This window comes from Thamnophis sirtalis, unplaced genomic scaffold, assembly GCF_051295495.1.
Source record: "Thamnophis sirtalis isolate CommonGarterSnake01/CBP01778 unplaced genomic scaffold, rThaSir2_p1.2 scaffold_7, whole genome shotgun sequence".
In the NCBI taxonomy this organism is placed as follows: Eukaryota; Metazoa; Chordata; class Lepidosauria; order Squamata; family Natricidae; genus Thamnophis; species Thamnophis sirtalis.
Window position 1 is genome coordinate 71,668,368 of NW_028261387.1, and position 12,199 is coordinate 71,680,566.

A 12,199-nucleotide genomic window follows, 5' to 3' on the forward strand; every position below is an offset into this window, starting at 1 on the left:
CCTTCTTTTATAAAACGGTACAAGAAAAAAGCAGCAAGTGATTTATTTTCCACAAATGAGATAATTAATCACTCATGTATGACAGAACAGTAGCATATTTTAAGATTTTTGTTTGCTTGTTTTCTCTTTACAATCAGGATGTGGAACAGAGAAATGGGGATATCACATACGGACAATTCGTTCAATTGTACCAGAGCTTGATGTACAATGCACAGAAAGGAGTAAGACGCTTCTGATCTTAATTCTGATGGCATGTTTGAAAAAGAACTAATAAATGTATTAGTCCACAGTCATTATTTTTTGTGTTTCAGCGATATTTTGTTAGAGGTGGGTACTATCATGCACATTCACACACATTTTCATGTGCATATGCAAAAATCCATATATGCACATTAATGATAGTACATTAGGAGTCCCTGAAGGGTCTGTTCAAGACCTTTGTAAACTATACAGTGGAAAATGGCTTTATTATTTCTGTGAGAAGCAGCATTGCAGTTCCTCTATTGACATTTGAAGTAGGATGCTTAAATTTAGTAAGCACAATGACTGAATTTTGTTTCTTCTATCTAGATGGCTGTTCCATTCTTAGAAAGGTAAACTGCTTTATTACCTATTGGGGCTAAGATGGAAATTAAAATGGCTTGTAACTATGAGAATATTACTGATAATTAATCATTAGTTAATTAGTCAAAGCACATAGTGCTTTGCACTCATAAGTGTTCCGTTTTCTACTTCAGAGCACAGTATGGTGTGGTTGTGTATTGTTATGATCTGTTTTGGAAATATTATAAAATCTCAAATTCTGGGATAAGAGCTGCTTTTTCTAACAATTTGGTGCCAGCCATTACAAAATTATATCTGATAGCAAAATGCAACATTGATGCAAATTATTTCGCTTTTTTACCAATTGTTGTGATAGCAAAGTTCAGCTTTTCTTCAGTATTCTTGAAAGTTCTGTGCTCCGCTTAATCAATTTTGCATTTGAAATCTGTTATTTATTGCTATCAAATGTGTTGATACTGTCCGATAGCAATCCTATGTTCTTTGTCCCAATTTTCTCTGATAGAGTCAGTGTAAACGAATTAACTCTTATCAATTACTTTCACTGCCATATTAATTTTGGCATTGGCATTGTTTGACAGTAATTCATAATGTGATTTATTTTTGGCATAACTTCATGTGCAAATTCACCATTGCATCTCCATGTTATGTATGAGAGTTATATGTAAATAGTCTCTATATATATTTAAACTTTTTTCGAGAAGTGGCAAGTGCCTTCTAACCAACCTGTCTTATCTTGCACTTTATCTTAAAGCAATGGGGAGAGATCTGAATACAATAGAATTTCTGTGTCAGAGTTCCAGACGTTTTTGTTAGACTACCAAATGGTAAGTTCATATCATAAAAGGAACACACACATGGGGGAGGGGGAGGGGGAGAGAGAGAGAGAGAGAGAGAGAGAGAGAGAAAGAAAGAAAGAAAGAAAGAACGAGAACTTATGCACCAATGTTGAGAAAGCGTAAGAACCAAAATTTGATGCAGATAAAAGATTTGCTTAAGCTGAAATTGATATCTGGTAATTAATGTGAATATGCCTATATTGTTTTCTTAGCAATCACTAAGAAATGGTTTGTTGCCATTGCCTCTTTCAGGTGTTGCTCAACTACTCTGTGTAGTAGGCTTAATGTTTTCTGGTAGTGTCTCATGCAACTAGTTCAACATTGTTCAGGTTTTTTGACATTGCCTAAGGTTAGCTAGGGAAGTAACGTAATATGGACTTAACTTAGATATCAGTCATAAAATTTAAAAAATATGATTGTGTGTATGTGTGTGCATGCGGGCATGTGTATTTATTTATTAGTTAGTTAGTTATTCATTAGTTAGTTAGTATCCCGCTTTTATTATTTTGACAAATAAGATGGTGAACGTATCTAACACACCTTCTTCCTGATACGCTTTGTCAAATATTTCTCTATGTTCGTGGATTGGTCTAAAGTTATACAGTATACTTGCAAGTTAAGCATGGATGAAGATCATATTCATGTCATCATGATCTCTAGACAGAAGTCATCATAATGGAAATACTTTTTAAAGTAGTACAGCTTCAGATTTGAATTGATCAACCTAGCATTATTCTTGTCTGATCGGTTTTCCTTACACATGGCTGCCAGCCAATGATGATCTCTCATGTTTATTTTTGGTTTATATGAATACATTAATGGAGCAATTAATAGGGGTTCAAGATATATTTTAGGGAAAAATAAACTTATCTCACTTCATAGATGTAAGCATAGCTTGTTTTGAATATGCACTGTGAGAAACTTTTGGGTAGAATGAAGAAATGGGATACTGTTCTCTAATAGATAATTTCTGTATTCTGATATATTGATTAGATTTTCCTTTATAAATGTTTAAAAAGGCCTTAAAGAGAAGGCCTTAATATAGAAAACAAATTTCAGTCTTTCAGAAAAAGCTATTGTATATAGGTAATTAGAACAATGTGAGAGGATGGGAGCTTGTATAATGCTGTGCTTGAATAACTTGAGCTGGTAAGCACCCACTTTGAATCTTAATCTGGCATGACGCCGGTTAGGCAGAGGCACTTCATTATTTGTTTTTTATATCAGTTTTGTTTCTCATAATACAAACATTTCTTGACTCACAATCACAATAAGGACCAGAAAATTTTTCATTAAGCAGAGTGATTGTTAAGCAAGACATCAGATGACTGTGACTTGTGACCAGTGGTGGGATTCAAATAATTTAACAACCGGTTCTCTGCCTAATGACCATCTGGGTAGGTGGGGCTCGGTGGTCATGTGACTGGGTGGGCGTGGCCAACTCAAGGTCACTTAGGTCGATGGATGCTTCGCCTTAGCTGTTACAATGTAATAAGGGTTAACCAGAGAGGCAGTTTCTGTAAGCAGGTCAATAAAGATTAGGCTAGAAACAACACTAAAATATTTCCTTCCTGCCTTCCTTACAGGATTAGCTCTGTAAAGTGGGAAAAAACAAAAGGAGATTTCTTCCAACAACCGGTTCTCTGAACTACTTAGAAAGTTACCAACCGGTTCTCCCGAATAGGTGCGAACTGGCTGAATCCTACCACTGCTTGTGACCTTCCCTCCCAGCTTCCTCATGAACTTGTCGGAAGTTGGGTGTGAAGGTTGCTATGGCTGCATAACTGCAGGGATGCTGCAATGGTTAGAACTGTAAGGAAGCACTAAGTCACTTTTATAAGGAGCATTGTAACTTCAAATGGTTGTAAGTGGAGGACTACCTGTATTTTGTTTGGTTCTGCCCACCAAACAAAGAAGATGAAGGATGCTGAGGAACTGGAAAGCGTGCAAAGGAGACGGATAAAAGTCGCCTTGCTTCTTGGAATCAGTACTGTATCACTGGAGGTTTTCAAGCAAAAGTTGGACAGCCATTTGTCTGAGATGGTATGAAGAGTCCTGCTATGGCCAGGAGGTTGGACTCCAAAGTCCCTTCCAGTTCTATCTCTAATCCCACGTAGCTTTCCACCAGCAATACAGGGATAATAATTACTTGCTACTTTTCAAGAATATTAGAAGGCTGGGAAAGGGAATATTTACAAAATAGCTTGAACACTGTAATAAATAGAATATCTGGCTTCTCAAACCCCACCTTTCTCCACCCTCATTTACAGGAGCTTTGGGCTGCAGATATTTCCTTGGTGCAAGAGTTTATGTTTACTTTCTTGTCAGATCCATTGAGAGTAATTGAAGAACCTTATTTTTCTTCAGATGAGGTAAGACTTCCAAGAATCTTACTGGGGAAAAAATAGAAGAATAATGATAGGGGCAGCTGGCTTTACAATTCTCAAATCATTGATATCAGTGTTATGTGCTACACTGTAGTAGGTAATGCTGCAATGTATTATAAAGGTCAATTCATATGTGGCAGGAAAGGAACATTGTAGCAAGTTATCTTTCCTTTTTTTCTTCAGGTCTTTTCTTGCAATTTAAAATATTAAATAAGTTGCAACTTTGACTTTTCTAAGAAGAGAGAAAAGACTTCTCGTTGGTAATTGCTGGAATTATATTTAATTGGTTGTAATAATACTGGGCAATTATGTAGTCCTAGAAATTATAAGTAAGGATAAGTAGTCTGAGGTGGAACATAGATAATTATATAGAAAGCATGCAGTTGATTGGGGGAGGGGGTTGTTGTTTTCTAGACCTAGTAGAAAGTACTAGTGTTGGCATGGAATGTTATCTCAGAAACAATCTTATCTTGTCTAGAATATTCTCCAAGGCAGATGTGAAGGATCTGTCTAGATAAGCCAAGGACTTCTTAAGCAATTGGCCTTTTGCCAGCACAGTTTTGAGATTGAAACAAAGTAGTTGTTCCAGACAGTTTTTGAGTCACTGGTCAATTTGTTATCACCCTGAATGCTTACTCTCTCTCACCTTCTTTTTTCTGAGGGAGACGGGCTGTTTAGAAATAGGAAGTATAAATAAAATAAAATAAATAAATATGAAACTGCTGGTTGAAGTCATCTGCTAGTTTGAGGTTTGGTATTATCAGCATGCTGATATAATACCCAATTGTAACTTTTGACTTTGGACCAGAAAATGATTGTCAAGATTTTGTTCCAGAGCATGGTTATGTGGGTTTGGATGGGGATAACCTCCAACTCCAACTCATTACCACCAAGACCTAGTGACTATGGGTGTTTCAACCATCCAGATTTGGGTATATTCCCACTTTGACCTTGAATGGGGTTACACTTTTGGTGTGTAGTTGAGTTTTTCCTGGACTCAAAGATCCTGCTTCAAAAGCAGGGGTCAGTTTTGACTACGAAGACATGTACATAATTTTGTCCAGTGAGCCAAGTTGTGTTCTTTCCTAAATTGGGAGGGCTTTTCAGATAGTCACTCATGCTCTAGTCACTTCACAACTTGATTACTGTAGTGCTCTCTACATGGAACCGATCTTGAAGACCACCCAGAAACTTCAACTGGTCTATATCAAATTTTCTCAATCAGACTCCCTTCCAGCATTGTAATTTAGCGTGTTTTCCAAATTATGAGAGCTGTAATCCAATGCATCTTGGGAGAGTCAGGTGGGGTAAGTCTGAAAAAATACCTGAAATTTGGGGATTTTAGTGTTCCATCTTTCACCTCCCAACTCCTACTTCCATTTCCCCCCTTCTTCTTGTACAGTTTCTCACCTTCCTGTTTTCCAAAGAGAACAGCATCTGGAACTCGGAGTTTGATGCCATACGCCCAGAAGACATGAACAACCCCTTGTCCCATTATTGGATCTCATCTTCTCATAACACGTAATGGAAAAATTGGTTTCTCTTGCTAATAATTTTCTCCTGTTTGTAATTTGCTTTGAGAAGAGACCTTTAATTGTGTGCAAAACTGTCTGAAAAGCACCTTCTGGGATAACAGTGCAATTCTTGGAATTACACTGTCGTACGTATCTCTCCAAATCATGAGTTGCCTGTTGAGTTTTGTTTTCCATTAATAGCAACAGGTCAACACAGGACTCAGTAATTTAGGGATCTCTAGTGAAGAGAATCCTGATTTGCATAATTACCTAAAGATACCTCATTGTGTTATTTCAAACTTTTTGAAGGAAGAGGAAATTTTGGATTGCAGCACACTGGGGCTGGGATGAATATAAGCATCTAATGTTACCCTAGTGCAGGTAGTCCTCAACTTACGACCACAATTGAGCCCAAAATATATGTTGCTAAGTGAGAAATTTGTTAAGTGAGTCTTGCCCCATTTTATGACTTTTCTTGCCACATTTGTTAAATGAATCCCTATAGTTGTTACATTAGTAACACTGCCGTTAAGTGAATCTAGTTTCCCATTGAATTTGCTTGTCAGAAGGTCTCAAAAGATGACCCTGGGACAATGCAATCATCATAAATGTGAATCAGTTGTCAAGCATCCGAATATAAACCACGTAACGAATGGAATGCTGCAATGGTTATAAGTGTGAAAAATGATCATAAGTCACTCTTTTCTGTGCTGTTGTAACTTTGAGCAGTTACTAAATGAACTGTTGTAAGTTGGGGACTACCTGTATACAGTGGAGGGGAATCTTTGAGCAGTTGACGGAGAGAAATCTGATTGGATAGTATACATGAAAAAGGTGCTGATAAATTCTCTGTTGCATTTTAGCTACTGCTTTGTCTTTTTGATGTTGTGATAATCCAACCCAACTTGCTTTTATGTCCATAACTGCCCCTTCATCATAGATACTTGACAGGAGATCAGTTCTCAAGTGAGTCTTCCTTGGAAGCCTATGCTCGTTGCCTGCGCATGGGATGCCGCTGTATTGAACGTGAGTGCTGGTCTCTTCCCATTTTCTTTCCTCATCTGCCTAGTAAGGATCAGGAAAGATTGATCTCATATTGAACGTAAAATAAATTGTACATGAGGGATGGTCTAGATCAAGTGTATAGTGGAGTGTACACTCTACACACTGAATATCCAGATAAAAGGATCAGATTGCAAGAGATATGAAAGTGTCTACCTGGGATTTTATGAGATCCTACAAGTTAAAATTGATTATATTGAACTAGATCAGGGGTGTCACACTTAAGGCCCTCGGGCTGGAACTGGCCCTTGGGGTGCTTAGATCTTGCCCACGAAGCTGCCCTGGAAACAGCGAAGGACTGGTCTGCGGTGCCTCTGCCAGCAAAAATGGAACTCAGGAGAGCTGTGTGCGGCTCTCCCAGGCTGCGTATTTGACCATAACAGCCACCTGCAACCTCCTGCCAGTGAAAATGGAGCCCAGGGAGGTTGCAGCCAAAAACAGAGCGCGGACAGGCTGCACATGGCTTCCCCAAGCTCCTTTTTTGCTTGGAGAGGGTTGCAGGTGGTTGTTGCGGCTGAAAACGAAGCCTTGATGTGTGATGTCAAGCTGGCCACGTCTAGTCCAGCCACCCAAGGTCAAACACAACTCTGATGCAGCCCTCAGTGAAATCGAGTTTGACACCCCTGAGCTAAATAGATAGTCAAAAATAAAGGCAGTTTCAAATATACATATATAAACCTTGCCCAGAGTTCTTTGATGAGAGACCTCTGCAGGAGGATTTGCTTGTGACCTTGAAATGAAAGGTGCTCCTTTAATCCCATGGAACTATGGGTATTATCAATGCATTGTAGGTTACTTTCCCAAATCTGTTTTAAAATGTCTCCCTTTGTGGTATTACTTTCACTCCACAGAAATAAGGAAAACATTTTCATTGAAACTTGTTCTACCTGGATTGTTAGGTGACAAACAACTATTTATATTTGTTTTTGGATGCAGCTTGATTTTATCTAAAACAATTAATCCCAGTGTTAACTTGTATTGATGAACTTTCAGTTACACTGGCTATCTTTTTTCAGTTGATTGCTGGGATGGTCCTGATGGGATGCCTGTGATTTATCATGGACACACATTAACTACAAAAATTAAGTTTTCTGATGTCCTTACCACCATCAAGGAGCATGCTTTTGTAACTTCTGAGTAAGTAAAACGTCAGTTGTAAAATCACGTTCTTTGGAAATTTGCCTTTTCCTAGCTTAGACACTTGAGCCCTAAAGGCCACCAGCCGGCAACGTGATACTGTGAGTTTGACACCCGTACACTAGATGGATCTCCTTAAGAGAATAGCCCTGTAACATACCTGTTGTGGCCCACCAGCAGAGCTGGCAGCAGAGTCAGACAGTGAAGAGGTTGGGGAAGGCTCAGACAAGGGCTCTGCATTGGAGGCAGAGATGGGGCCGAGGCTGTCTGGCAGTGATTGGGTGTCTATGGAGCTAGACAGCAGTGAGGCAGAGCCAGTTCCCAGTGTGCACATGTGCAGAGCTGCCAGAAGAAAATAACAACTCAGAAATCAGAGTCGACTTGGGAGTAAAGTCACAGGTGGAAGGTTGCTAGGAATATAATTCTAACGGTTGGGTTGGCAATATATAAGCTGTACCTGTTTCTTTAAACCATGCTGTAAAATGTGATTGGTTGCTGTTTTCCTCAATCGGCCATAAGAGGGAGACAGAATGACTGTTAGCTCTCTGTTTGTTAGATGTTGGGCTGATCTGCTCTGTTTTGGAAGCTGGCTGTTAGAAAGTGCCATGAGCTATTGTAAGTTTTGCAACTGCTAGCAAACTTTGAGTACCAGACTGTTTGTATGATTATGGACTATGTTATTTGGATTATCCCTTAACTGAAAGACATTGATGACTGACTGTCTTATCTGTGTATGACTTGGACTGTTTGATGGACTCTGATACCGCTATTTCCACGAAAGTAAAAGCCTAGTTAAACTGCAGTGTCTCTGTATGCTGGTTTGTGTGTTCTCCAACACAATTCTCACAATGCTTCTCTGAATGTACTCGCTCTCCCAACGGGGAGCTTACCTAACAAAGGTGATTGGCCCCTCCCATAGGAAATAAAAGAGGAGCAAAGGGGGAGTGGGCTTTTGCAGGAAATCATTCATTCGTTCAGTCATTAGAGTTGTTTCAGGAGTGTGAAAATCTGCCAATGAATCTCAGAGACTGAGTGCCCAGGGCTGGATCCAGGCGGTTGTTACCGCCTCCCTTCGGGAGGGGGTCTTTCCCCCCGCACTTAAAGCGGTGGTGGTGAGACCCCTCCTGTAGAAACCATCCTTGGATCCAGCCGTTCTTAACAATTATCGTCCAGTCTCCAACCTCCCCTTTGTGGGGAAGGTTGTTGAGAAGGTGGTGGCCTTTCAGCTCCAGCGGTCCTTGGAGGAAGCTAGCTATCTTGACCCATTCCAGTCCGGCTTCAGGCCTGGCTACAGCACAGAAACCGCTTTGGTCGCATTGACCGATGACCTCTGGAGAGCCAGGGACGGAGGCCATGCCTCCATCCTGGTTCTCCTTGACCTCTCAGCGGCTTTCGATACCATCGACCATGGTATCCTTCTGCGACGACTGCGGGAGGTGGGGGTGGGAGGCACTGTTTTGCAGTGGTTCTCCTCTTACCTCTCGGACAGGTCACAGTCAGTGTTAGTTGGAGGGCAGAGATCGACCCCTAGGCCCCTAACATATGGGGTGCCGCAGGGTTCGGTCTTGTCCCCCCTACTTTTCAACATCTACATGAAACCGCTGGGCGAGATCATTCGGCGGCACGGGATAAAATACCATCAGTATGCGGACGATACTCAGTTGTATCTGTCCGCCCCGTGCCAACTCAATGAAGCGGTGGACGTGATGAGCCAGGGACTTGAAGCTGTTAGGGACTGGATGAGGGCTAACAAACTCGTGCTCAACCCAGATAAGACCGAGTGGCTGTTGTGTTTCCCTCCCACCAATTCGGCAAGTATTCCACCTCTCAGGCTGGGGGGTCAAACATTATACCCCTCAGACAGGGTCCGCAACTTGGGAGTCCTCCTGGACCCACAGCTGACTTTTGAACACCATTTGTCAGCTGTGACCAGGGGGGCATTTGCCCAGGTTCGCCTGGTGCACCAGTTGCGCCCCTACCTGAACCGGGAGGCTCTCACAACAGTCACTCGTGCCCTTGTGACCTCTAGGCTGGAGTACTGCAATGTGCTCTACATGGGGCTGCCCTTGAAGAGTATTCGGCGACTTCAGCTAGTCCAGAATGCGGCCGCGCGAGCGATTGTGGGTGCACCTCGCTTCACCCACATAACACCTATCTTCCGCGAGCTGCACTGGCTACCTGTCGATCTCCGGGTGCGCTTCAAGGTGCTACTTGTCACCCATAAAGCCCTACATGGTAGTGAATCTGGGTACTTGAGAGATCGCCTACTGCCAATTACCTCCACGCGACCTATTAGATCTCATCGATTAGGCCTCCTCCGAGTTCCATCTGTCGGTCAATGCCGACTGGCAACTACGCGGAGGAGAGCCTTCTCGGTGGCAGCTCCGACCCTATGGAACGATCTCCCCGTGGAGATTCGTACCCTCACCACCCTCCAGACCTTCCGCACAGCCCTCAGAATCTGGCTATCCCGTCAGGCCTGGGGCTAAGACTGTAACCCGCCCGAATGGTATGAATGTTGTGTTTTTTAATTATGTATTGTCTTGTATGTTAAAAGTTTGTCTCCCCCTCCCCCTTGGGTTGTGAGCCGCCCTGAGTCCCCCCCAGGGAAAAGGGCGGCATATTAATAAACTTCTACAATCTACAATCTACAATCTACTTTCCTTGAACAGCACCTCATTTGGAAAATATTTACATGGCAGCTTTCCAAGATAGATAAGGTCTGTAGTCATAAATATTCATTTAAAAGACTGTTTGTCAGGCCTTGCTGAATGTGAATGAGAGGAATTCCCATTTGTTTATTGAAAGAGGTTTTGTTGGGACCAGGACTCTGCCTCATGCTTTTGGGGAAGCCTAGGTCAGAACAATACCTTGCCTCTCTGCTCTGGTGAGTGCGGTAGATGTACCTGGGAAAAGACAGTCCTCCAACTAACCTGACCCCAGATCATTGAAGGCTTTAGAGGTGACAACCAACACCTGGAATTATTCTTAATGATTTTGTTTCTTTTAAGTTATCCTGTTATCCTATCCATTGAAGACCATTGCAGCATTGCTCAGCAGAGGAATATGGCTCAGAACTTTAAGAAGGTCTTTGGAGACATGCTGCTAACCAAACCGGTAGATATCTCTGCTGATGGTCTGCCATCTCCAAACCAGCTCAAGAGGAAGATTCTCATAAAGGTAAGGACTTTTTGTAGCCTTTGTGAATGGGGTCTATGTAAAAGGTGACATAGGCATTGATGTTTCTTAACCTCCCACACCTTCTCCAGTGCACTGCTCAGAGAGCCCAAATGCTGGGTTAACACAGCCTATCTGCCCTTGGACTGAGTGATGATTTTCTTGACCACGCCTCCCTTTGCCTGCACATGCTCAAGTCGAAAACTCAGTCCGCCCGAGTTAGGGCTGTTTTGGGAGAGCTCCAGTCTAAGAGCAGAAAGGCTGGAAAAAGTTTCCCAATTTGGACCACGTTTAAATTCTCAGATAGAGGAAATCACGCTTCTACATCAGGTCTGTCTATTTGCCTCCAGTGAGGCTTCCGTCGCTTTAAGAGAAGGGCTGCCGGTTTTTCCCTGCTGTTGCTAATTGCAAGCACTGCAGGGGGTTGAAAAGGCTTGCACAGCGGGGGCTGGCTAGCAAGGGAGCAGTTAGTGGGATAAACCAAGTTCCCTGTTGGAACAGGGGCGTCCCAGGGGGAGGAAAAGTCCAGCAAGGCTCTGAGAAGGCTCTAAAGCAGGTGAGCCGGATTGCTAGGATTCCCTCGCCTGCTCCATTTTGTCCGGCAACAGCAGCGACGGCTGGAGCCTTCGCACACCTTCAGGGCTGGAAAGAGCGGGAAGCGGCTGCGTGCGCACCCCCCGCCATTTTGGATCGCGCCGACTCACCGGGCAGAGCGGCAGAGCTCAGAGCGTGCTAGGAACAAGGCAGCAAGAAGAGCCCAGCCAGCCAACGGAGCTTCAGCGAGCCCTCAACGACTGCAGAACGCCGCGGGGAGGCTGGAGACTAGCCTGGGAAGCCAGCTAGCCTCTCCCTCCGGAAAATAAGCTAAGTCTCGGGGAACCGAGGGCGGTGGGAGGAAGGAAATCCGACCCCAAGGCGGCCCTTCCCTCCTGGAGATTCTGCCAGCGCTTTTGGACTGCAAAGGCCAGCGCGTGCCCATCCCAGCTCCAGCTATCTCCCAGGCCTCGTGGGGACCTGAAATGGCTGAGGAATGCAGGGAGGCCTTAGGGGATCAGGTGGGGCCCTCCAGCAAGCGCTGCAAGCTGGATCCCTCTGTAAATAAAGGCAAAGGGCACAAAGGCTCACTTGAAAGGTCTTATCCAAGAGCCACAGTGGATCCCAGGGAGGTTTCAAGGCCCCTTCAGCCAGAACCTAGCCCAGACCGTCGCAGCAGGGAGTCAGCTTCCCCTGATCGTGAGGCCCAATCCCCCGGGGACAGTGAATTCTTGTCTGGGGATAACTATGCATCCAGGGATCCATCTCCTGAAGCATCTTGGGGGTACCCCGACTCCCCTAGCTCCTCCATCGGAGAGGAACGAGATTCTGTCCAGAATTCCCCCCTTGGGAAGGGTGGATCCAGCTCAGGCAGGCCTAGCCAGCGCAGGCCCAGTAAGCAAAAGAAAAAAAGGGGGAAAAGTTCTGCTCTCTCGGATGAAATGAGGGAGGTAATTGCCTTAGCCATCTCCCAAGGGATAGCTGAAGG

General features: G+C 43.5%; 1 protein-coding gene across 1 annotated transcript in view; it reads left to right on the forward strand.

The window, feature by feature from the left end:
* Positions 1–12,199, forward strand: part of PLCG1 (phospholipase C gamma 1) — a 135,099-nt gene that overhangs the window by 84,371 nt on the left and 38,529 nt on the right. Inside the window, exons 6-13 of the mRNA XM_087720377.1 lie at positions 138–221; positions 571–593; positions 1,316–1,388; positions 3,671–3,772; positions 5,190–5,308; positions 6,242–6,327; positions 7,380–7,500; positions 10,512–10,680. Of these exons, the coding sequence (XP_087576503.1) occupies positions 138–221; positions 571–593; positions 1,316–1,388; positions 3,671–3,772; positions 5,190–5,308; positions 6,242–6,327; positions 7,380–7,500; positions 10,512–10,680 (777 nt within the window). The remainder of the gene's footprint in view (positions 1–137; positions 222–570; positions 594–1,315; positions 1,389–3,670; positions 3,773–5,189; positions 5,309–6,241; positions 6,328–7,379; positions 7,501–10,511; positions 10,681–12,199) is intronic.